This window comes from Peromyscus leucopus, chromosome 10 (assembly GCF_004664715.2).
Source record: "Peromyscus leucopus breed LL Stock chromosome 10, UCI_PerLeu_2.1, whole genome shotgun sequence".
Classification (NCBI taxonomy): Eukaryota; Metazoa; Chordata; class Mammalia; order Rodentia; family Cricetidae; genus Peromyscus; species Peromyscus leucopus.
In genome coordinates this window covers 52,532,251-52,558,953 of record NC_051071.1, presented here as the reverse complement: position 1 = coordinate 52,558,953, position 26,703 = coordinate 52,532,251, and the positions used below count along the sequence as shown (strand labels likewise).

Below are 26,703 nucleotides of genomic sequence, written 5' to 3'. Positions count from 1 at the left end.
CTTTGTCTCACAATGTTACTCTCGGGGCCGTTTGGCTACAGATGCCCGTCTTGTCTGTCTTTAGTGCCGGGACCCTCCAGTGACAACGGCGTCAGCGTCACTGTGATCCTGATGGCCTGGATGGTGATCGCAGTGCTCCTGTTCTTACTGAGACCTCCTAATCTGAGGGGCTCCAGCCTCCCCGGAAAGCCCTCCAGGCCTCACAGCGTAAGAATTACTAATCCTTTCTGGGTACTGCGGGGGTGGGTTTTTTTGACTAAAATATCTAAATTATCCAGAGGAAAACTTAATTCTTTTTTTTTTTTTTTTTTTTTTTTTTTTGGTTTTTCGAGACAGGGTTTCTCCGTGTAGTTTTGGTTCCTATCCTGGATCTCACTCTGTAGACCAGGCTGGCCTCGAACTCACAGAGATCCGCCTGCCTCTGCCTCCCAAGTGCTGGGATTAAAGGCGTGCGCCACCACAGCCCAAGCCGACTTAATTCTTGGACTGAATTCTTTCAGTGTAGTCATAATAAAATTTTCACTGCCCAGTTGTCTTTTGTAGAGATAAACATTAAAAAAAATAGAGCTAGCTGTGGCTCAGATCTGTGACTCTGTACTTGGGAGAGTGGCCAAATTCAAGACTAGCCTGGCCTACCTAGTGAGTTTTAGGCCACCTTGTACTACAAAGTGAGATTTATTTCAGAGAGGTGCTGAGTATCTATAAAAACATCTCGGCGTCTAGAAAGAAGTTTTCAGGGCTCACAGATTAAGAGCACTGGCTGCTGCTCTTCCAGGGGTCCTGAGTTCAATTCCCAGCAACCACATGGTGGCTCACAACCATCTGTAATGAGATCTGGCGCCCTCTTCTGGCCTGAAGGGATAAATGCAAGCAGAACACTGTATACATAATAAATAAATCTTTTTTTTTTAAAAAAAGAAAGAAGTTTTCAGGCTAGGGATGTGGCTTGGTTGGTAGACTGCTTGCCTAGTGTGCACAAAGCCCTGCATTGGCTCCTCGGGCCTCATAAACAAGCTGTGGTGACACACACCTGGAGTCCCAGCGCTGGGGAGGCGGAGGAGTTAGGAAGATGAGATGTTCAAGGTCATCCTTTGCTACATAGCAAGTTAGAGCCTAGGTTGGTTTGTAGGAGACCCCTTCTCAAGAAAACAAAAATCAAACAAAAGAACTTTTCTTTTTATGATGAAACCACATGTTGGAACACCAAATTACTCTATTAATTTAATATTCAGCCTTCACAAGTGCAGCTCCTAATGGCTGCTTTTTGGCAGCCTTGTGTAATTAACGTTAGAATTACCAGAGGGGAGCAAGTGCGCAGTGAGACTGGGAACACACGGAGCCTTTGGTAGATCAGCAGACACGTGCTGGGTGGAGTCAGCTGAGAACCCAGCGGGGTCTCATCTGCAGGCCGTGAGGGTATGCCCTGTAATCCCAGCACCTGCGAGGCAGTGAGAGTTGGATCTCTGAGTTCAAGGTCAGCCTAGTCTACACAGTCCCACCCTGTCTGACTTAGGAAGGAAGGAAAGGAGAAGAGAAAGCTTTAATGGACTTCAGGGTTTTCTGGGAAGGGGATGGGCATTAAAAGCTTGCCTATGTGAACTATTTCTTTCTTAGCCTTTTTTCTTACACTGTATGTACACCTTTACTATTTTTGTGTCAGGGAGCAATTTCTCGAATGTTTAGAGATAGAGAAATCCAAGTGCACCTGACTTAGAAGTCATTACAAGTGACACACCCCCTGGACCTTATTCGTCCTAGGAACAATAGTCTCTGTGTCCTAAGCAAGGAACAGAAAAAACAAGCTGCCGTAGAAATGCTGCTCACTCTCACAGAGCATGCCAAGGCAAGTAAACGAAGCCTTCCCCACGGTCCTGAGAGCCCCACCCCCCATCTCTCCCACTTTTGAGATAAAGTCTTACTGTATGGCCCGGATACCCTTGAACCCGTTTCGTAGCTCAGGCTGGCCTCAGACTCAGGATCCTCCTGCCTCAGCCCGTATAGCTTGGCATAGCTTTAACCTCCTTTTAACTCAGATGCTTTCTATTGCAAGTAACAAAAACCAACGGGAAGGTGACTAAATAAGTGGACTTATTGGTTCACACACCAAAACTTCAGATAGGTTCAGTGCTGAGGACGTTTAACAGCGAAGCAGAACATGCGTGTACACAACTGTAGCCCCAGCACACAGGCCACCTAACAGGTCCCCGTTGTCTTGATTAACAGTGCTACTGTACATCCAGTTTCTGGGCTGAGGATGTGGCTTACCTGGTAGACTACTTGCTTGGTATGAATGAAACCAGCCTCCAAGATACATGAGATGGAGTGCTCCCCAGTGTGCATGGAGCTAATCTCTGAGATACATGAGATGGAGTGCTCCCCAGTGTGCATGGAGCTAATCTCTGAGATACATGAGATGGAGTGCTCCCCAGTGTGCATGGAGCTAATCTCTGAGATACATGAGATGGAGTGCTCCCTAGTGTGCATGGAGCTAATCTCCGAGATACATGAGATGGAGTGCTCCCTAGTGTGCATGGAGCTAATCTCCGAGATACATGAGATGGAGTGCTCCCCAGTGTGCATGGAGCTAATCTCCGAGATACATGAGATGGAGTGCTCCCCAGTGTGCATGGAGCTAATCTCTGAGATACATGAGATGGAGTGCTCCCCAGTGTGCATGGAGCTAATCTCTGAGATACATGAGATGGAGTGCTCCCCAATGTGCATGGAGCTAATCTCTGAGATACATGAGATGGAGTGCTCCCCAGTGTGCATGGAGCTAATCTCTGAGATACATGAGATGGAGTGCTCCCTAGTGTGCATGGAGCTAATCTGAGATACATGAGATGGAGTGCTCCCTAGTGTGCATGGAGCTAATCTGAGATACATGAGATGGAGTGCATGGAGCTAATCTCTGAGATACATGAGATGGAGTGCTCCCCAGTGTGCATGGAGCTAATCTCCGAGATACATGAGATGGAGTGCTTCCCAGTGTGCATGGAGCTAATCTCCGAGATACATGAGATGGAGTGCTCCCCAGTGTGCATGGAGCTAATCTCTGAGATACATGAGATGGAGTGCTCCCTAGTGTGCATGGAGCTAATCTCCGAGATACATGAGATGGAGTGCTCCCTAGTGTGCATGGAGCTAATCTGAGATACATGAGATGGAGTGCTCCCCAGTGTGCATGGAGCTAATCTCCAAGATACATGAGATGGAGTGCTTCCCAGTGTGCATGGAGCTAATCTCCGAGATACATGAGATGGAGTGCTCCCCAGTGTGCATGGAGCTAATCTCTGAGATACATGAGATGGAGTGCTCCCTAGTGTGCATGGAGCTAATCTCCGAGATACATGAGATGGAGTGCTCCCTAGTGTGCATGGAGCTAATCTCCGAGATACATGAGATGGAGTGCTCCCCAGTGTGCATGGAGCTAATCTCCGAGATACATGAGATGGAGTGCTCCCTAGTGTGCATGGAGCTAATCTGAGATACATGAGATGGAGTGCATGGAGCTAATCTCTGAGATACATGAGATGGAGTGCTCCCCAGTGTGCATGGAGCTAATCTCCGAGATACATGAGATGGAGTGCTTCCCAGTGTGCATGGAGCTAATCTCCGAGATACATGAGATGGAGTACTCCCCAGTGTGCATGGAGCTAATCTCTGAGATACATGAGATGGAGTGCTCCCTAGTGTGCATGGAGCTAATCTCCGAGATACATGAGATGGAGTGCTCCCTAGTGTGCATGGAGCTAATCTGAGATACATGAGATGGAGTGCTCCCCAGTGTGCATGGAGCTAATCTCCGAGATACATGAGATGGAGTGCTCCCCAGTGTGCATGGAGCTAATCTCCGAGATACATGAGATGGAGTGCTCCCCAGTGTGCATGGAACTAATCTCCGAGATACATGAGATGGAGTGCTCCCCAGTGTGCATAGAGCTAATCTCTGAGATATATGAGACCCAATCTAAATACATACATACACGAATACATGCATACCTACATATATACATAAGACCTGTTCTAATACACATGCACACCACATGCACGCATGCACACGCACTGGTGCATGCATAGATAGCCAGTCTCTTTCCTCTCACCACAGCCCTCATTGTAAGGCGGGCTCCCCTTACAGTGGTAAGATGGTTGCCACATTCCGGGAGACACTCCACAGTGAGAAGTAGAAGCCTCTAGCTGAGTGGACTGCACTCAGCTGTCACATTAGTGAGGGGATGGACACTCCCCGAGGTGGCCGGGACAGTCACACCCCTGCTGCTCCCCCACCACATGCAAGAATGACTCACTGCCACACCACAGTACTTACCTTGTGTTCCCTGTCTAGAGACAGGAAGACTACAGGTGTCGTTGTGGTGTGAAGGGGTTGGGGGACAGGGGTGCTGCTCCTTTTTCACTTAGTAGATGTGTTAAAAGTCACTGAAGCCATTCTTTGTTAATGCCAGGGTCAGGACCCGCCCGCTCCTCCTGTGGACTAACGTGACGTGGGAAGCAGAGTGTTGAACGCTGTGACGACCAAATGACTGAAGATGACCAGAGTACTCTTAACTGTTTTTCCTTTTCCATCTGCAATTTGGGATGGTATTGTTTTCATGAGCTTCTAGAAATTTCACTTGCAAACTGACTTTTGCTTCCTGCGTTGCCACAGTTCTTATTTACAGTATACCTGAGTAAATGATTCTATTGGAAAGTTCACAGGACTTCGTTGGTTGGCCTAAGCTTAAACATTCCCCTCGCTGTCCCTGGAACTGAGATCATAATGTCTGTGGTGGTTTCTGACCCAGTTGAAGGAAAGTTGAGATTTCTGCATTTACGTGTTTTAAGTGATTTTAATAGATTTTCATTTTTTTCTTAAGGTATTTATTTGGGGTTATCTGGTATGAATGACAGAGCCACACTGTATTTACTTTACCTTGGCAGTTTTCTGGAGTTCTCGGGACCGTGAAGCTTTTAGAATAGTTTCCTTACACCCTCCAGCTGAGCTCTGTGGTACAGCTGGCTTACGTGGCTAGAATAGGAAAAGTGAACTGGTTGTTTACTGATTCTTTTTTTATTCCCAGTAAAAGTTTCTGATGTTAAGAATACTTTAAATAAACATGATTGATTACTATAACGGTTGGGTTAGAATCCGTTGTGTGTCTCTGACAGCCACTGTCCCCTAGCCTTACACACTCATGAAAGGAAGAGCCATTCTCTCTGCCTTTGTCGGTATACTCCGGCCTGTGCTAACACGGGCTAGATGGATTGGCTTGTTTTTTTTTTTAAGTGAATGCCTCTCAGCAAGCTTCTCTTCCATTCCAACACTTGCCTGTTAAAATGAAATCATCTTACATCCGTGTGGGGGTTGACATTCTAATGCCTATTTACTTACTTTCATACTTTTTTTTATTTGAAAAAAATTTTGAGTCTTTTGTTGCCCTTCTGACTTAGGAAGAAAAAAAGCCTTTAATATGAGGTCTTAGTTTATTCCCAGGGAAAGGAGGAAAATGGCAAACAATGTTTTTCTCACCTCTCGGCCCGAGTCTGTTTAGTAATGGGATGTGGATGTATTAGAGTGGGAGGGAGCATCAGAAATTGAGATTTCAAAATGTACTTAAAAACTAAAAGGTTGCATTGTTCTCGGTTCAAAAAGCAGTGAATACAAATGGTATTTAAACATCCATGGATGGCCTGGAATTTTTTTCTAGGAAGTAGCTGCAGTTGACTTGTTGGGGCCAGACATATTTTGCTATCAATGTAAAGATTTCCTTCCCAGGTCAGTCTAGGGTGTCACCGTACAGACCTGAGAAACTGTTTGTGTGAACTAAATAAACTTGTCCACCATTGGGCCATTGACAGGCCTCTGGCCTGGCTCTGTGACACTGGTTGTTCCCCCAATGTGGTGGTTACACTCTGGTCCATTGCATTGTGAAGGGCATCACTTCGTCCTGTGCTGATCCTGGCTGCTGACATCCCTCCCGGCTCACCTGGCTTTGTGCTCAACCCTTGAAGTAACGTAACCACCTTTTAGGTACTTATCCTTATAGAAGGGTGACTTAACCCAGGTAAGTTAAATCCTGAACAAAAGAACACCACAGGGTGAGTGAAGGGTTTCTCTCTTGCTGTGGGTAACCGGAAGTCTTCCCCCTTCATAGCTGGTAGCCAGTTTAACACAAAAGTCAGATATGGCAGCAGTCCTGAGGCCAGACTGTAGACTGTGTAGTGAATTTCAGGTCAGATTGGGCTGCATAGGAACATCGTGCCTCATAAGGAAAAATGGGGTGAGGGACTTAGAAACAAAATTGGAATGGCATCAGATGGAGGCACATCTCTATAGCATTTCTTTTCCTGTCTCTCCCTTTAACTCTGAAGACCTGCACACATGCTCCAATGGTCTATTCTAACCTGTTGAAGCGAGACCCAATGGAGAGTTGTGTTCACTTGGTTGGCCTCACAGGTAGTGTAGACTTCACCTTGGTTAAAACAGAAATGGACAGAATGTGGCTACAGAACACCTAGTGTTAGAGACCTGGAATGTGCACTCTTGTTCTGGATGTTCGTTCCGATCATATGCACTTGCTGTGTCTAAACAGCTCAACCTTTTCCTTCCTGAGCCTCTGTTAAGTTAGTACCACAGCCTCGGCTTGTTAGCCCCTCCAAGACACTACTTTCCAACCTAGAAAAGGCTTAGTTACATGTTCACCAGAAGGATGACCACAATTGTATAGAAAACACCAATCCAGACATTTCATTCCTTTTTAACAGTTGAGTTTCTTTGAGAAGTACTTGGTCCTGGGTTTTTATTTTTTATTCTTCGTTATTTTGTTTGCTTTGGAAATTTTTCTATACTCCTAAAATGGTGGTATCCTGCATAAAATATTATTATTAACCTCACTAATAATTTATATTATTCTCTTCTTGCAGCTTCTACATGCTTTAATTGAGCTTATTCTTACACCATTATTTGGCTTGCAAACACTCACTTGCTCTGAAAGCTCACATTTCCACCCCTCTTGGCTGTTCATGCTGTCTAGAATTCATTTGAGAGTCTTTTCATACTATTATACAGATCTAGTAGTTTCATTTTTCCATTTTCCACATGGGATAGGTTAACATTGGGACTTTTTATTGTAAAAGATTTGACCATGTATCTGAACACTATTCCATGGTTAGTAAGTCATGTTTTACAATGTGCAGAAGTTCTCCGGAGTATCCATTGAGTATCGCTGTCCCATGGTTCCATTAGGTATCTGTGATAGTGTTTATAAACTTACTAATATCTTAGATTTTTAAAGGAATTGTGGGAGTCTGTCACTTTAAGTGAAAGTTTGTCTCAGTGATTTTGTGCTAAAGTTTGACCAGCTTGATTTAAAACACAAGACAGCAACTTGAAGAAGGAAAAATGATTTAAATTCTGTTGTTGCAATGGAAAATAGGGACAGTCTTATATTTCTCAGTGAAGAATCCTGAGTATTCGTTACATGTCCAATGATTATTTGGTAAAAGCAAAAGTGGTCATGTGATGTACTAAATGTAATTTGCTGTTTCAAATGTTTAAATCATGCCAAACAAATCAATCCGTGCCATCTAGCATTTATTGTTAATCTTTTACTGAGTACTTGGATTGGGGTAAAGGGCTTGTACTATGCACTTTTTATTAATGAATAAATAGAAAATGTTAATAATGCTTTGTTTTCTGTTTGGCTTTTGTGGGAAAAGATACCTCTTCTACTTAGTAAAGTGTTAACATCCTGGGTTAACATTTCTAGGCTCAGTTTTTCAACTCAAGATATTCCTAAGAAATAAGAAAAATATTTACGGCCGGGCGGTGGTGGCGCACGCCTTTAATCCCAGCACTCGGGAGGCAGAGCCAGGCGGATCTCGGTGAGTTCAAGGCCAGCCTGGGCTACCAAGTGAGTCCCAGGAAAGGCGCAAAACTACACAGAGAAACCCTGTCTCGAAAAATCAAAAAAAAAAAAAAAAAAAAAAATTTACATAATAGCTCAGGAAGAAGGCCAGTTGTTAGAGCCTTCGTGCATGAAGCTCTGGGTTTTATTGCCCACACTTCAGAAACCAGACATGGGGGGACACATCTGTAATCCCAGCTCTTGGGAGGGAGAGGCAGGGGAATCAGGAGTCTAAGGTCACCCTAGGCCATAGCAAGTTTGAAGCCAGCCTTGGATGCAGGAGACCTTGTCAGAAATTTTAAAAGTATGGGGTCAGTATTCAGAAGAAAAAGTTCTGAGAACATTTAAGAAGTTATATTCCATTTCTTAATATGCAGTAGTGGTTATCTGAGCAGACATTTGTACCCAGAGCAGGACCTGTAACTGAAATCACACAGAAATCAAAGTTTGCTTTTGCTCTGACTAGAAGGAGTCCAGACACAAGGGGTCATGATAGCGTAAGGCATGGGCAAATAAATACCTTTTGTTTCCAGAGTCACTGGGTCCTGTTCCATCCGGACAGAGGGAGCTGAACTGCTTAGTGGAACCATTATAGGAGCTTGGTGTTGGGCAAGTCCTGGGGGTTGGTTTCTTCTGACAGAGGGTAAGACACCAAGATTTGCCTGGGTGTCTAAGTCTAACTGCATCTCATCATCAGAGAAGGTAATGGTGGCTTTCAGTTTATGCAAAAGGTCTTGTCTCAATCAGTTCTCTGTTGTTAATGCCTTTTAAAGCTACCCTCAGCAACTGGGACCTACTTATATTTTTAAATTTTTCTAACTGAACTTTTTTTCTAATATCTGGGGCCAGCTGGGTGACAGGAAATCTATTTATGCATTCCTTGAGACAGGGCGTCTCTGTGTAGCCCTGGCTGTCCCAGAACTCTCTTTGTAGACCAGGCTGGCCTAGAACTCACAGAGACTCTGCCTGCCTCTGCCTCCTGAGTGCTGGGGTTAAAGGCATGTGACATCATTGCCTTTTGTAGCTATATTTAGTCCTTTAAAAAGACCTAGCATGGAGGAATGCCCAAATTGCTCTACGATTCTGGTGCCAGTTTCTGTGCATTATGTTTTTGAGACAGATCCTGGTATGTAGCCTGTGCTAGCCTCACACCCTCTATCCTGCCTCAGCCTCTCTCGTGCCGAGGTTATAAGTGCCACGCTCAGCTAAATAATCTTAAATGTTACTGAAAATATCAAAACGTGATGGCATACACTAAAAGACCTAGCTACTGGGAATGCTGAGCAGAGGCTTGCTTGAGCAAGAACCCCATTTTTTTTTTTAAAGATTTCTTTATACATGTATACATTTCTTCATGTATGCAGTGTTCTCTCTGCACGTATCCCTGCAGGCCAGAAGAGGGCACAAGATCTCGTTACAGATGGTTGTGAACCACCATGTGGGTGCTGGGAATTGAACTCAGGAAGAGCAGCCAGTGCTCTTAACCTCGGAGCCATCTCTCCAGCCCACAAGAACCCCATTTAAAGAACAAAGCAGATGATGGAGCTTAGTGGTAGAATATTTAGTTAGCAGCCAAAAGGCCATCCCAGTCACGCACACACACACACACACACACACACACACACACACACACAACTGTTTTGTGGGGCTGAGGAGATGGCTGGGCTGCTGAAGTGTTTTCCTTGTGAACATGGGGACCTGAATTTGGATCAACATTGGGCGCGGTGGTAAATACCTGCAGTCCCGGTACCAGGGAGACAGGAGGATCCTTGGGGCTTCCTGGCTAGCTGCACTGGCTGAGTCAGTGAGCTGTAGAACCAAGGAGGTACTGCCAAGATCTAAGATGAAGAGTGATCAACTTCTGGCCTCCACATGCATGCACATTTACAACTTGCATGTGTGCCTGTATATGCACATGCATGTTCACACACACACACACACACACACACACATCAAAAACGTATTTGACTTCTTGGAGACAATAGTTCAATCTAAAGTTTCTCACGTATGGGGCTGGGAATGTGGCTCAGCCAGTAGAGTGCTTACTTAGCATGCACAAAGCCCTGGGTTTCCTCTCCAGCTCTGCACAAAACTAGACGTGGTGGTCCTGTTAGTAAACTGCAAAAGCTCTGGGTTTGGTGGCCCGGGTTTCGGCACCAAATGTTAGTAAGCTGATGGCTGAAACTGCGAGGAGACAGTTCAGCCCTAGAGGGCGAGGTATCCCGGACACCTCAGAGCTACTTAGGACAAGAGCTCTGCCCTGAAGGTGTCCCAGACATCTGGAGCTGTTTAGCACAGCTCGGATGGCTGAGACTGCAAAGAAACAGCCCAACCTTGGAAAGGAAGGTTTTCTGGCTTCTTGGGAGAGTCAGGCCTGGAACTGCTTCAGCAAGGAAGGGTGTCCTGACTCTTCGGGAAGGTCAGGATATACCTGGTATGATGGTATGATGGGGGATGGTTTCCCCGCAGGACACAGCAGTCCTGCTCCTCTCCTGGAGAGCCACAATCTCTGGCTCAGTGTTACCAGCTCTTTCTCGCTCAGTCTACTATGGGACGACCCAGCAAGGTTCTTCTGTTCAGCTGTCAATGAAGGTCTTCACCCAATACTCTTTTGAGAAAGGTTAATTTGGGAAGGAGGAGTCCAGGAGAGTAGCTGCATCTACCAGGGTGGAGAGAACAGCTCACAACTGACCTGGCAGGGTGGTTTATATAGGATGTCTAGGGGGCGGAGTCAACTGTGATTGGTTAGTTTATTTTCCGCCCAGGGATTGGCCATTTTGTGAGCAAGGGGCAGAGATGGCCCTGATTTCAAACTGTGTTTCTTTCACTGGCCTTTCTTGGCTTTTTGACACTACCTCTAAGGCCAGGGCACATTTCTTTCACTGACTCTGATTCTAGGGGCCTAGAGTGATATTTTGGTACTAGTCTCAGAGTCAGGGCATATTTCCTGGGTTCTGGGTTTGGGGATAAAGTATTCACTTCTCTGGCTCAGGTCCCAAACACAGGCTGTGTTGTTTCTTTGCCTGGTCCTGAGCCCTAGGACCAGGATTCTGCTGTCCTGCTCTGTGATTGGTTGATTTCACAAGTCAGTTGGACAGGGGCAGAGATGGCCCTGATCCGAGCTTAACTGTGTTTCTCTCATTGGCTTTATCTGAGCCATCCTTCCCTAATTCTGGGCTCCAGGGTCAGGGTGGGTTTCTCTAGCCAGCCCCTTTTCCCTACAGGTCTGGGTCTTTAGTTCCAGCACTCACAGATGAAGACAGGAAAATCAGACAATCAAGGTCGGACTCAGCCCCATAGCTGGGGTTACGTCACCAGTAGCCTACATCCCTTGTCCATCAAAGTATCCCACTGTGTCCCTTCTGGGCTACGGTACTAGTGATACAAGGGATTGTTGCAGAAGGGCAGGCCCAAGGGATGAAACTCTTCACAGGACTCACCTTGAGAGGCTCCAGACCCTAGGACCTCTGTGGCTGTACATTTTTCACAACCCAGAGAGCAACAGTAGCTAGCTGGCTTGTTCACCAGGTCCCACTGGGAGAAATTCGCCCCCCCACCCCACCCCAGAAGAGACAGCGCCTCCTTAGGTCAGCGCCTGGTGTGTGGTATCATAACTACTGGGTTGCTCCTGGTTCCATCTTGTGCTGCAGAAGTCAATGTGCCAACATTTGTGGGATCCTCATGGTTTGACAGACCAGAAGAGAAGAAATTTTTCAATAGATTTTATTATCTTTCAGCTAAATTGAACACTTGATCCTTCCATCTCCATGTTCTGAGTGCTGGAGTTATGGGTGTGTTTTAAGCACACCCAAGTGTTACAGGTGTGTTTCAGCACACCCAAGTAGTACGTGGTAATACAATCCAAAGTGTAAAATATCCATGAGCCCTACTGATGTAATTGAGTCATGGAATAAAAGAGAGCAAAGTGCTAAAAAATGTTTTGTTCTAGAGTAGAGAAACCAAAGCTAAAATCATTCCTTTTTGCCCATCAGTATTTGTATTCATGGACTGGGAATTAGCTGGTACCTAATTCCATGATAGTAGAGTTACTTTTAACACAGCAATTCATGCATTGTTCCTGATGCCAAGAAGCAGTGCATTTTATATTGTGAAATTGCTGTTGTGAGAGGGATAAAATCAAATGACTTCAGGAATGCCTCCCAGCTGGAGTCTGTCCCATTCGTATGAAAGGCCAGGAAGATAAAAACTGCTCATGACTGTGCTTCCTGCAGCCCCAGTACTCAGGAGGCCGAGGCAGAGAGACCACGTTTAAAGCTGGCTTGTGCCCCGAAGCAAGACACCGACTGTCTCTAAGAAAACCAAACCCTATTTTAGTAACTGATAGTAAGGATGACATTTTGCAAAGAGGAGGTTTAAAATGTTAGTAATATGAATTTTCATTTCTTCACATGACTAAACTTTGTGGTGGTCAAGAAAAATTATTGTTTGAGGCTCTGAGTTTAATTCCCAGCAATGCATTCACACAATTACTTCTAGCTACAAGGTAAAGACATTACAAAAGTTAACAAAGAAGGTGAGATCATTTCAGGAACCAGTAATCACTTAAGAAGGGATTTTCGAGCTGATACCTGAGACCTGAACCATGCCGTGGTCTGGGAAGGCAGCAAGGGCAAAGTCTCCGATTGAAATAGCATTGCCCTTCTCGGGGCATGAGAGAATAAGATCAAAGGACTGGACCAAGGGATAGAGACTTCGGAGTCCCTCTGAGCAGTCAGGAAAGCGATTGGCTGTGGAGACCATGGAATCGTGGATAGACCCATTCTGGTTGCTGCGTAGATGTGCCGTGTGACTCAGGCAAGGCGCACAGATTGGGGGTGCTGCTCCGCAGTAGAGCATGTATATGTGAAGCTTAGCCTCAGCTCCTCCCCAACTCCACACACCCCAAAAGAAGGAAAGGAAGGGAGAACAGGAGGCAGCCCACACGAATGAACCATCCGGCAAACGGGTTAGGATGAACAGTGTTAGAGGCTTTGGCAGATGTGGGTATTCAGGAGTACTGCCCATAGGTCAGCAATGGCGAGGGGATGGATGAAGGGAAAGATAGAAAGCAAGAATGGCATCTCACGCCGGGCGTTGGTGGCGCATGCCTTTAATCCCAGCACTCGGGAGGCAGAGGCAGGCGGATCTCTGTGAGTTCGAGGCCAGCCTGGGCTACCAAGTGAGCTCCAGGAAAGGCGCAAAGCTACACAGAGAAACCCTGTCTCGAAAAACAAAACAAAACAAAAAAAAAAAAGAATGGCATCTCACCTTGGAGCCTGAGCACCCGATTGAGGGATGACAGAAACAGATGGGAAAGGTTGTGGAAATGAATAGTGAGAGGAAGCGAACTGCCAAGAAATGTTTCTTCTTCTGAGTCCCATTGGCTTGATGGAATAAAGACCAAGTGATTGGTTGGCTGGAAGTGGTGGTGCGTGCCGTAATCCCAGCACTTGGAGGAGGGGGATTGAGAGGTAGAGGCCAGCCTGGGGTGGGGAGACACATAAGACCCACCCCAGTAATTTAAAACAGACTTACATGCACACAGCAGTCCAAGAGTGTCAGTGATGTCCAGCTCAGACGCCTGCTTCACATATTCATAGCCCAGACTCTTACCTTGGTGCTCTGTCCTTTCCTAGAGTATATAGCTCTTTAAAGGGTGGGTTGTAGCCTTATAGGGGGATTGCTTTAGCTGATGGTGGGGGTTGAGAAAAATGTCAACAGTAAAAGGTTCTCAAATGTGCCAAATGAATTGGGGGTGGTTTTGGCAACACTCATGTTGCATTGTGTGACGTGGTGCCTTGGTTCTGCACACACAACGTGGGCACCTCGCACTGTGCATGTGACGCTGTTTTATGTTATGAAGGGCAGTGATTTTACTGTACATAGGTCTTCTGCTCTTAGAGAAATGTAACAGTTTATGAAAAATATTTTCAGTGCTTCCTCCTGTCATTCCTGTGTTAAGTATCAACTTTGTACATCTTTGATTGTATTCTATTAGAAAGTTTGGTTTTAAAAATTGTCGTCGCCCTCCCCCCCACCCCCGAATTAGCACCACCAGGCCTGAGGTCTGTGTGGAGGCATCATTTTGTTTTCTCTTCTGTAGAATGGGGTTTGTAAACGTTTTGAAGAGTAAAGACTTTTGGTTTGGTTTGGTTTTGGTTTTGGTTTTGCAAGTCAGGGTCTCTCTCTTTGTAGCCTGGCTGTCCTGGAACTCTCTGTAGATCAGGCTGGCCTCGAACTCACAGAGATTCGCTGCCTCTGCCTCCCGAGTGCTGGGATTAAAGGTGTGCGACACCACCGTCCAGCTGAATAAGTAAGACCTTCTTCTTTTTTGTCTTGTTTTTTTTTTTTTTTTTTTTGAGACAGGGCTTCTCTGTGTAGCTTTGTGCCTTTCCTGGAACTCACTCTGTAGACCAGGCTGGCCTCGAACTCACAGAGATCCGCCTGGTTCTGCCTCCCGAGTGCTGGGATTAAAGGCGTGAGCCACCATTGCCCGGCTTAAATAAGGCCTTCTTTAAGAGATCCCAAGTAAGGTTTAGAATACTCCCGTGCTGGGAAAGGATTTGTGACCCAGGTTTACAAAAATAAGTACAACACACCCAGATACAGGACAGTAGTATTTGCCAAATAAGAATTGGCTCTGGGTGGTGGTGGTGTCAGGCTCCTTTAATCCCAGCATTCCAGAGGCAGGCAGATCTCTGAGTTCGAGGCCAGCCTGGTCTACAGAGCAAGTTCCAGGTACTTGCCCCCAAGGCTGATGACCTGAGTTTGCTCCCTGGGACCCACCAGGTAGGAGGAGAGAACTGACCCTCATAAGTTGTTCTCTCGCTTCCACACCCACATGCAAAGTGTCACGTGTGTCCTGTACATTCACAAAAATAGATGATTAACATTCTTGTTTGAGAATCCCAGCATGGCTGAGGAAGGGACTTACAAGTCCCCATGCCTAGCTGAGGTGCTAGTGACATTAGCTAGGGGAGAGACCTTTTCCTTCGGGGGTGTGGCCACTGGTAGGTTGCCATGCTCCAGTGAGTGTCCCCATGTGCATATGGACAGCACTACTTAGACTGAGTGGGTAATTAAAAAAAGCTTTCAGGTCCTGACTCCCAAGATGATAACAAAAAAAAAAAAAAAAAAAAAGGAAAAAGAAACAAAGGTTGCCTCAACCACCTGCAGCTGCACCAGGGACGAGGCCATTAAGAAGTTCCTCATTGGAAACAGTGGAGGCCACCGCCATCGGGACTTTTCCAAAGCACGTGTCTTGGATGCCTAGTTGCTTCCCAAGCTCCGTGAGAAGCTGTGGATCAGCACGGGCTGTGTCATCCACTACAAGATGACAGGGACAGATCTCACGGAGCCCGAGGTCGGGTCACCCCCACTGCAGTTTAGACCGGCCGGTGCTGCCGCACAGCCTCCACCAAAGCCTTGGTAAAGTCAGCAGAAAAACCTTGTTCCGGGAGCAATAAAATGGAGATATGCTTTAAAAGGAAGACGTGAAGGGGACCTTGTGGGGGTGTTCCAGGGAGTTTGGGGTGAGAGGGTAGCTCAAAATACGTTGTCGAGATGTATGAAATTCTCAAAGAATAAATAAAATATTAAACATTCATGTGATGCACAAACATGCATGCAGGCAAAATACCCGTACACTTTTTAAAAATTATATTAAAAAGTTGTTGATGGGCCAGGTGGTGGTGGCGGCGGCGGCGGTGGCGGCGGCGCACATCTTTAATCCCAGCACTCAGAGGCAGAGGCAGGAGGACCTCTGTGAGTTTGAGGCCAGGCTGGTCTACAAAGTGAGTTCCAGGACAGCCAAGGCTGTTACACAGAGAAACCATCTCAAAAAAACAAGTTGTTAATGGAAAGGCATCCTGGGTCAAGCCTTTAATCCCAGCAGTTAGGAGGCAGAAGCAGGGGGATCTCTGAGTTTGAGGCCAGCCAGAGATACACAGGAGATCGATCCTGTTTCAAAATAAGGACGTAAGTACACTTATTATTTAATGTATGTGTCCCCGTGAGAATTTTATAGGTACAACATATGTGCAGATGCCTGCTGTCACCACAGGTTATTAGATCCCCTAGGACTGGGTGACTCTTGTGAACTCCCACATGGGTGCTGGGATCCAAACTGGCGTCCTCTGCAAGAGCAGCGAGTGTCCTTAACCACTGAGCCATCCCTCCAGTCTTGTACAGATATTTTCTGTTCACATCTCCTTAGCCAAAACTTAGATCTTCAGATCATATCTACCCATCTAAACTTTGGGAAATGTGTCACTTAAAGAAAAGAACGGAGCTGGGCAGGGGTGGTGCACCCCTTTAGTCCCAGCACTCGGGAGGCAGAGGCAAACAGATCTCTGTGAGTTCGAGGCCAGCCTGGTCTACAGAGCGAGATCCAGGAGAACCGGGACTACACAGAGAAACTTTGTCTCCCTTAAACACACACACACACACACACACACACACACACACACACACACACACACACACGAAAGGAAAAAGGAACAACAAAGTAGAAGAGAGGAAGCCAATGGAGAACGAGGACAATCACCGGCATGCACCATCTCAGAACCTCCACATAAATCAAACCTCTAAGAGGTGGGGTCAGCCATGTCAGATTGTGCGGAGGCATTCAGTCCTGGGGCAGAGCTGCACGTTTGGACTGGTGAAGTTGGCTGGGTGAGTAAAGCTGCTTTCCTGCCAGGCCTGATGGCCTGAGTCCCAACCTTAGGACTCCCTGTGGTGGATGAACCAACTCCCTCAAGTTCTTTGACCTTGCCATGTGCACAGTGGCACGCCCACGCCCACGCACACACAATAAGTTTTTGAATTGGAATATTTTGGCTGAACGGATTTATTGAGAAACTTAATAAAAAAAAAATGCCGGAGCTGAGTAGTTAGTGTGAGGGAGAAGGAGAGAATATGAGCAACTTTTTTCTGGAGTTTTACCATGAGGGGAGCTGAGAATTCAGGGAGCCGCTTCAGCAGGATGTGTGTGGAAGGTAGAAGGGAAACCTTTGCCTTGTTACTGGTTTTGTTTGTTTGGAGACACGGTCTCATATGGCCCAGGCTGGACTCACTCTAGCCAAGGATGACTTTGAACTTCTCCTCCTGAGGGCTCCACCTCTCCAGTACTGGGCGTATGGTGTATACCACCTACCTGGTTGGTTCTCAGATCTCCCTCACCGCTGTCTGCTACCCTCCATCCACATTGATGACCCCACTATGATAACTGGTGTTAGAAACAATCAGGGTTAATCCTGTGCTGATTGTCACTCTCCAGGGCTGGGCCGTCACTCTGCCTCTCTGCAGGGTCTCGTTTGTCTCCCATGCTGGTGCCTTCTGAAACCCTTTAGTCCCCAACAAAACCTCAGAGGACATCAGCAGCAAGAGTCCCGTGTCTTCAACTCTTTCTTTGAATGCTCCATGCACTGAAACCCGGAAGCCCTTCCTAAGGGCTCTCTCTTGCTCGGAAATGGAGGCGCTTTCTCATCTCCTCGAACCAAAGGCCCTGAAGGTGAAGTGAGCGTGGTCCCAGTGTCTTATTTTTACTGCTGTACAATTTTGTCTCTCCCTAAAAGTCTCAATCAGTGGGCACTATGACGCACACCTGTAATCCCACCTGGAAGGTGGAGACAGAAGGACCAGGAGTTGAAGATTGTCTTCTGCCTCATGGTAAGATTTAGGTTAGCCCTACATGAGACCCTGTGCTTTTTGTCTGGTAGGTTGGTTTTTGAGAAAGGGTTTCACTATATTGTGCCACCCTGGCTTTCCTGGATCTCACTGTGTAGACCAGGCTGGCCTTGAACTCAGAGATCCACCTGCCTCGCCTCCCAAGTGCTGGGATTAAAGGCGTGCACCACCACCACCCAGCTCTATGCTTTTAAAAGAATCAAGATCTCCAATTGATGCAGCATCTTCTGCTCGGCATTCCTAACTTCCCAGATGTGTTCTGTCTTTCCCTCTTCATTTCTGTCTTATGTTTTCACCCCTCCTCCCTCTTCCCTTTTTGACAAGGACTGCTATTGATGGGACCCAGGGCTTTGTGAATGCTAAACACATAATTTATTGAGGGTGGTGGTGACACACGTATATAATCCTAGCACTTGGGAGGCAGATCCAGGCGGATCTCTGTGAGTTCGAGGCCAGCCTGGGCTACAGAGTGAGATCCAGGACAGGCTCCAAAACTACACAGAGAAACCCTGTCTCAAAAAAAACAACAATAAAACAAAACAAAACAAAAACAAAAAACAAACCCCAAAACAAAAAACCTATCGTTTATCACTGAGCTACACCCCATCCCCAAAGCATCATGTTCTAACTCTAGATTTGAACCTTAACAAAAACACGTGTCAAAAATTAGAAAGGGTTGAGGACCCTTGATTAATTATAGGGGCTCCCTCAAAGCTCCAGTCCCTTTGCTCAGCACCGGGAACTTTGCCTGGATATGGGTTCCGGGAAGGTTTCCTCTGTTTGAAAGGCAGGCCTTCCTTTTGTAATGGGCTGGTCTCAGGCAGATCACTTTCAGGAAGGGTGCTTGTGGAATTCAACAAGCTGGAAATGGGTTCCCTAAAATGCATTTTCCCAACGCGGAACGAACTTTTGCAGTCAGAAGTGAGAAGTTTCAGGATCGAGAGATGGCTCAGGGGGTAAGAACACTCACTGAGAAAGCACGAGGCCCTGAGTTCAAATCCCAGCACCCATGTAAAAAGCCTGGCCTGTTCACCTGCTTGTAACTCCAGTGCTGTGGAAGGCAGAGAGAGAGAAGGATCGCAGTGCCTTCCTGCCCAGCAGCCCGGCTCCAGCTTCAGTGAGACGACCTCTCAGGAATAAAGCCAAGAGTGACAGAACAGAATGCTAATGTCCTCTGACCTCGCACAGGGACACAAACATAGCATGCACATGGGTGCGTACACACACACACACACACACACACACACACACACACACACACACGTACACACACAGAGTAATAGAGCAGAATGTTGGATGTCCTCTGACCTCGCATAGGGTGCATGAACATAGGACACACACACACACACACACACACACACACACACACACACAGAGTAGTGGAGCAGAATGTTGTCCTCCTCTGTCTGACCTTGCACAGGGACACACATAGCACTTGCACACACACACACACACACACACACACACTACTGCTGTTTCTCTGATTCTCGACGGCTGTCTCAGCCTTCTGCTCTAGATGACTGAACTGACCTTCCTGGGTCCATTTCTCATCCCTCTCTAACTGCTTTGTGTCTTCTAGTTCATGACTCTTTTTTTTCGGAGTTAGGCTGTCTCAACCCGAAGAGGTCTCCACGAACTACTGTGCTAACTATTTTCCCTGTGTCGGCACATCTTTTCAGTTGTCTCTCTCTATTTTTCGAATCAGAGTATTTTGTCATTCAGGCTGGCTGTGTAGCTGAGGATGGCCCTGGACTCCTGATCCTCCTGCCTCCATGCCTTGAGCGCTACGAGACCTATTATCTATCTTCATAAAGACTGTGTCTTTAAACAATCAGACTGCAACCCACCGAACCAGGGAGGCTACATTGCAGGGGGGACCCTAGGATGACTGTGGCTTATAATAAGTTTTGGTTTTACTCAATTACTGGGCAAGCCTCAATGAAACATTTCACTATTAGGATAAGAATTTATACTGTATCAAGCTGATAATAGAAAAATAAATAAAAAGGTGAAGAAAAAAAAAAAAAAAAAAAAGACTGTGTCTTTAGCTGTCCCTGGCAGCACACACCTTTAATCCTAGCACTCAGGAGGCAGAGGAAGGCAGATTTCTGTGTTCAAGGCCAGCCTGGTCTACATAGTGAGCTCCAGGCCAGCCTGGTCTACATAGAAAGATGCTGTCTCAATGCTGCTCCCTCCACTCAAATAAGGACGTTGTAATTTTGCATTTATTTGTGTGATTATTTGATATTTTCCCATAGAACAAAGTTAATATTTACAAAGGCAAGGAATGTGTCATTTTTTACTCACAGTGAGAATCCCTGTGACAGACAGTCCTGTTACTCAGTAAACACTTGGAAAATTCTCATTGAATGTATAAAAAACAATTAAAATTTTAATTAATTTTTTAATTAAAAACCAATTAATTAAAATTCCATTAGTTAGCTAATTTTTTTTTTTGCTGGCAATGGCGGCATGCACCTTTAATCCCGGAAGGTAGAAGCAGGTGAATCTCAGAATTTGAGGCCAGGCTGGTCTAGAGAGCTACAGAGTAGTTCCAGGACAGTCAGGGCTACACAGAGAGACCCTGTCTTGAAAAACAAACAAATTTTTTTTTTTTTTTTGGTTTTTCGAGACAGGGTTTTTCTGTGTAGCTTTGTGCCTTTCCTGGAACTCACTTGGTAGCTCAGGTTGGCCTCGAACTCACAGAGATCCGCCTGGCTCTGCCTCCCGAGCAAAACATTTGTTTTAAACTTTCTACAAGAATCTCCCCCTACAAACTGAACTTGCATGTGGAAGATCACCACACAAAGCAGAGGAAGGCAACTTGAAGGAGACTTCCTGGAAAGAAGCTGTGTTTGCAAAGGCTGATTGATTAGAATCTCAGTGGTGTGGAGAGGTTGGAATGTTGCAGGTCAAGAGCTGAATTCCAGTTTATCTTGGACTGTCTTTGGCCTCCTAAATAGCCATTCCTTGCCCATCTGTCTGTTGGACTTAACATCCTGAAACAGCAGGAAAACATTTGGAATGTATTAACTTAGCTGACCGCTTTCTCCACCACCCCGAGGCTAGGAGTGTTATCAGATAGTTAGGACTATAGGCGGGCGAGCTCTCTACTTGACCTTCAGCCGTCTGCTGTTTCGGAGAATTTGAAAAGTATCTTGATTTATAACCTGGGTCCTCTGCAAGAGCAGTAAATGCTCTTAACTGCTGAGCCATCTTTTCCGCCCCCCACCTCTTTGAGACAAGGTCTTACCATATTATACTGGCTGTCCTGGAACGAGCTATGTAGACCACGCTGGCCTCGAACTCACAGAGATCTGCCTGCTTCTGCCTCCTGAGTGCTGAGATGGAAGGCGTGCACCACCATGCCAGGCCCATTTTATTTCTTTGTAAGCCCCTCATACCTTAGAGGAAGATTTACTTATAAAGCAGATGGAAGGGACTTAAAAGGAGCTGGATTCTCAGATCTGTCTCTGCAATTGGTCTGCTTGCCACACTATCATTGTGGAGCCTCTGGAAAATTCTAGACTACACTAGTGAAAGAATGCAGTTACAAAACCAAATAAGGCATTATGAAGATGTTTTGTCTTCACGGGGCTGAGCAAAATGGCTCAGTTGGTTGTTGTGGGGCATTCACCAGAGAGGACTGCTCGGACATGGGTTTAAGCCAATAGAAAGTCTTTATTAGTCAGCTGGTGATTACACTGGGTATAATTTAAAGAAAGGGAAATTATTTAGAGAAAGAGTACATGTGTACATGCCCATGCCAGAGTACACGTGCATTCATGTCGAGCAGAGGACACTTGTACTAACTTGTGGGATCAGGGATCAAGCTGAAGTCGCCATCTCAGCAGTGAGCACCTTTACCAGTGTTAACAGAGTAAAGTTACACCGTGTAGCACTGAGCCTTCCTCAGGGTGAGCTGTTAAGCACAAAAGCCTTGTTCTGGGTTGACACACTCCAGTTAACAAGAACAGTTAGCCAGAAGCAGAACTACAGAAGCCAAAAAGCAAGTTAGTACATTTAGAGACTTTCCCAGAACTATGGACTTTGATAGATTAGGCCTTTGTTTTAGTTTTGGCTGGTGGTGCTGTCTACATGCTGAGTTTTACAGCCTGAATGATACTTCCATCATGGAGTCAGTTGTGCTAAGGTCTGGGGGCCTACTGAGTTGTGCTGGGGCCCTGTTTCACTGGTAAAAGTGCTTACTGCCGAGACAGCGAGAACTGATCCCACAAGTTAGGCTGCCCCAGATCAACATGAAGGCATGCTCTGGCATGTGCATGTACACACGTACTCTCTCTAAATAAACAAATGAATGCAAAAGTATAAAAAAAAAAAAAAAAGGCCCCAGGAACAGTTGGATAGAAAGGCCTCCACTTTGAAATATGAATACCATTTTAGCTACAATATCCGTTTCAGTTCTAACTGATATTCTAATTTAATTTCTGAGATCCTACCGACTGTTTTAAGGATTATTACTATAAGACACCAACAAGAAATGTGAGGTGAAGGCTGGTGAGGTGGCCCAAGGTGTGAAGTCACCTGTCACTAAACCTGCTACCCTGAGTTTGATCCCTGACATCCACATGATAGCGATAACCTATTCTACACAGGCTTTCATCTGATCTCCACATACATGATGTTAACATGTACATACAGAGCCACGCCCACAAAAAGTAATAAACTTTAAACAAACAAAATGTGAGGTGAATTCTATGCAGAAAATGTTCAATTCCAGATGAAGAATAGAAAAGTGGTTTAATATATAGGTAATGACGTGCCAGTTTAAAATGGTAACTTTATTATTTGTTACATACCTGTTTATTATATCTCATCTATGGTCATTCTCAGCAGAGACTCAGCCCAATGCTTGTAGCCTGTAACCTGCAGTCTGAGGAGTTACCCCTTAGGCACCTCCACTCAGGTAAAACTGGGTCCTGGACTAGATCAAGCAGATGGAAAGTTGGTAAGTTTATTAAGAAGGTAGTGGTGGCAACATGCTGTTAATCCCAGCATTCGGGATGCAGGAACAAACATCTCTGTGAGTTCAAGGCCAGCCTGGTCTACAGAGTGAGTTCCAGAACAGCCAGGGCTACAGAGGAAACCCTTTCTCAAAAAAAAAAAAAAAAAAAAAAAAAAAAAAAAAGAATTTTCTCTTTGTAAACGAAATTCTAAGACGGTTTCCTGTGGTGCACTATTCAGGTGTTGTTATGAAAAGAACATTGATATGGTTGACAAGCTTCAAATGCAAAGGCCTTGTGTCTCTCTCTAATCAAGCACAGGCTACTTGTTTTTAACTCTTGTTGGAGAGTCTCTTAGAAAAGGGAGTATTTGTAGAAGTGATTTTTCTTTTTCATTTTTGTTTTCCCGAGGCATGTTTCTTTATGTAGCCCTGGCTGTCCTGAAACTTCCTCTGTAGACCAGGCTGGCCTTGAACTCACAGAGATCTGCCTGCTTCTGCCTTCCAAGCGTTGGGATTAAAGGTGTGTGCCATCATTGGCAGGAATTATTTTTCTAAAAAAAAAAATGTTTGTTAATAACGTTCCTTTACAAATTGAACTTTCTCTCAACCTGTAACCAAGTTAGTAAGTAATATTCTTTCAGATCACCTGGAGCTATGGACTCATTCAGCTTACATACTGTTATAAATTAATTGACCTTTAAGAAAAAACTGTAATAAAGCCAGGCATGGTAGTGTAAGCCTTTAATCCCAGCACTTGGGAGGTAGAGGCAGGTGATCTCAGAGTTCGAGGCCAGCCTGGTTTACAGAATTTCAGGACAGCCATAACTACACAGAAAAACCTGTCTGAAAAACAAAATAAAAACAACTGTAATCAATCCTACTATAGGCCGGGCGGTGGTGGTGCACGCCTTTAATCCCAGCACTCCCGAGGCAGAGGCAGGCAGATCTCTGTGAGTTCGAGGCCAGCCTGGACTACCAAGTGAGTCCCAGGAAAGGCACAAAGCTACACAGAGAAACCCTGTCTCGAAAAACCAAAAAAAAAAAAAAAATCAATCCTACTATGCTTTGGACTCCTGAAAGCATAGCTTTGCATTTCTCCTCTGCGACTTATCACACGCCCCCTAACTCAGAATAATGTATGTGTGCATAAGGTGGGGTGACTGTTATTCTCCAGGCATTGAAAGCAATGTTCACCCACAAAATATGTTAAAAACAACATGTAGGCATACATTGATAACATCTGATTGTGCCTTTGTGTGATGTTCTGAGTCAACAGAGTCAGAAAAACAAATTTTCCTATTATGAAACTCCTGTAAAAGACTGACTAAAAAAAAAAACCTCATTCTCTCAACAATACAGCTGCCTAAACGAGACTGAAGAAACACAACACTACTAGACATACTAACATGGAAGGGGGAAATCTAATGGGCCACACCCCTAAACAAAGGACCTAAAGACAACTAAGGATGCTGAGATTGGGATATGAGCCTTCTAGTTGATTATCCAATACCAAGTGCTCAGCCCTGAAATCTTGCATACCTGTAACATTAAATAGACTCAGGTTTACAGATGTGTGTGTGTGTGTGTGTGTGTGTGTGTGTGTGTGTGTGTGTGTGTAACAATAACAGAAAAGATGCTATGACATTGAGAGTGAGCCAGGGGTACATGGGGGAAGGAAAGGAAAGAGGGAAAATGATATATTTTAATTTTAAAAGCACTTATAAGGCAGACATAGGTGGATATCTGTAAGTTCAAGGCCAGCCTGGTCTACAAAGTGAGTTCCAGGGCAGCCAGGGCAGTGACCCAGAGAAATCTGGTCTCAAAAACAAACAAAAATCAATAAATTTTCCATTTCCTCATTCCTTTCCACTCTACATTTGCTGTGCAGTTCAATAGAGAGAATGGCATATGTTGTAGCCATCAGAACTCTTTACAAAAACTCAGACTCATTCTTGAGTAACCAACACCATGGGTTTTTCTTTTATGTGGCACACTGCTTCCTCAAATATTATCTTAGTAGGCAATTTTGACTCTTTTAGTTGTGTCAAAGTGTGTTGTTTTTGTTTTTGTTTTTTGTTTGTTTGTTTGTTTTTGAGAGAGGGTCTGCTGTAGCCCAGGCTGGCTTAAAACTTTATATGTAGACCAGGCTGGCCTTCAACTTGGTGATTCTCCTGCCTCTGCCTTCTGACTATTGGGATTTTAGGCATGTCCCACCATACCAGGTCCAACTGAAGTTCTTGTTTGTTTTTATCGAGCCAGCAGAAACCAAACTAGATTCTGAGGTGTGCTGGCTGGTTTTATGTCAGCAGTACACAAGCTAGAGTCACGTGATCGCAGGACCCTCAACTGAGAAAATGCCTCCATAGGATCAGGCTGTAGGCAAGCCTGTAGAGTGTTTTCAAATCAATGATTGAGGGCAGAGAGTAGTGATGTCTTCCCTGGGCTGGTGGGCCTGGGTCTATAAGAAAGCAGGCTGAGTAAGCCATGAAGAACAACCCAACAAGCAACACCCCTCCGTGGCCTCTGGGTCAGCTCCTGCCTCCAGGTTCCTGCCCAATTTGCATTCCTGCTCTGCTTTCTCAATGGTTATGTAAGCTGAATCAACCCTTTCCTCCCCAAGTTGCTTTCGATCATGATGTGTCAATCACAGCAGCAGAAACCCTAACTAAGCCATGGAGTGAGGGGCTTCTTTCTTTTGCCATGACCCTTTAATTTCTTTGTCTTTCTAGCCTGCCCTACTAGCCTGTGTGAGCTTGTCTGTCTTCCATCTCTGGGGCAATGCTGACACACATTAGCCACTCTGTAAATCCTTGCAGGGTGAATGCACTTCATTGGCTGGAAGAATCCTGCAGGATCTGTCACACTTCTTAACAATCTTCTGCTAACTACACCCAGCACGTGTCCTACTTTGCTTTCTGTTGTGATTACGACTATGACCAAAGCCACCCCGGGAAGAAAGGTTTGTTTGACTTACATGTCCCATCCCAGCATCCCAGTCTATCACTAAGGGAAGGCAAGGCAGGAACTCATGCAGAAACCTGGAGGCAGAAACTGAAACAATAGTAGTGGAGGAATGTTACCAGCTTGCTCCCCTGGCTCGCATTTTAAATATTTAAATTTAAATCCAACTACCTTTTAAATACTTCTCAGGACCACCCAGTTGGGTGTAGCATCCCCCACAGTGGACTGGGCTATCCCCTATCAATCATTAATCAAAAAAAATACAAATGTACACTCAGGAGGCAGAGACGGGTGGATCTCTGTGAGTTTTCCAGACAAGTCTGTTTGTACACACCAAGTTTCAAGTAAACTAGGGCTCTATAGTGAGACACAAAAGCCCACCCACCACAGACTTGCCCATTGGCCAGTCTGATAGAGGTGTTTTCAATGGAGGCTTCCTCTTCATACATGACGCTACTTTGTGTCAAGCTCACAAAAAACTAACCAGCATTCACAAATTTTCTTAGAGTAGCAATCATGAGCCAACAAGAAAGTAAATTGTAACTTTATTTATTTATTTATTGGTTTTTCAAGACAGGGTTTCTTTGTACAACCCTGGCTGTCCTGAGAACTCAGAGATCCCCTTACCTCTGCCTCCTAAGGGCTGGGACTAAAGGCATGTGCCACCACCTACAGGCTGTAAACTATGACTTTAAAAAAATATTCCTGAGGGAGCACATGTGCATCCAGAGGCCAAAGGTCAACAGTTGGTGCCTTCCTCTTGCTCTCACTTTATTTTTAAATAATTTTTCGACAATTTTATACTTGCATATGTTTTTTTTGGTTTTTCGAGACAGGGTTTCTCTGACATATAATGTATTTTGATCATATTCACCTCTCACTCCCATCTGTTATTCCTTTCCAGCTCCCTCAGGAATGGGAACTCTCACTTTATTTATTTATTCATTTTTTTTTCAAGACAGGGTTTCTCTGTGTAGCTTTGCGCCTTTCCAGGAACTCACTCTGTAACCCAGGCTGGCCTCGAACTCACAGAGATCCACCTGCCTCTGCCTCCCGAGTGCTGGGATCAAAGGCGTGTACCACCACTCGGGCTTCTCTCTTTATTTTTTGAGACAGTCTCTCGTGGAACATGAGGCTTACCAATTTGGCAAGACTCTCTGGTCAGCAAGCCCCAGGGGTCCTTCT

At 45.4% G+C, this 26,703-nt stretch overlaps 1 protein-coding gene across 4 annotated transcripts in view; it reads left to right on the top strand.

Moving 5' to 3' along the window:
• The window catches only part of Smim14 (small integral membrane protein 14), a 53,042-nt gene extending 45,358 nt beyond the window's left edge, over positions 1-7,684 (top strand). For all 4 annotated transcript variants that reach the window (XM_037209048.1, XM_028882239.2, XM_037209047.1 and 1 more), the window contains 2 exons: positions 65-207; positions 4,464-7,684. In XM_037209048.1, the coding sequence (XP_037064943.1) occupies positions 65-207; positions 4,464-4,496 (176 nt within the window). In that variant the 3' untranslated portion in view covers positions 4,497-7,684. The remainder of the gene's footprint in view (positions 1-64; positions 208-4,463) is intronic.
• Positions 7,685-26,703: the final 19,019 nt, after the last annotated feature.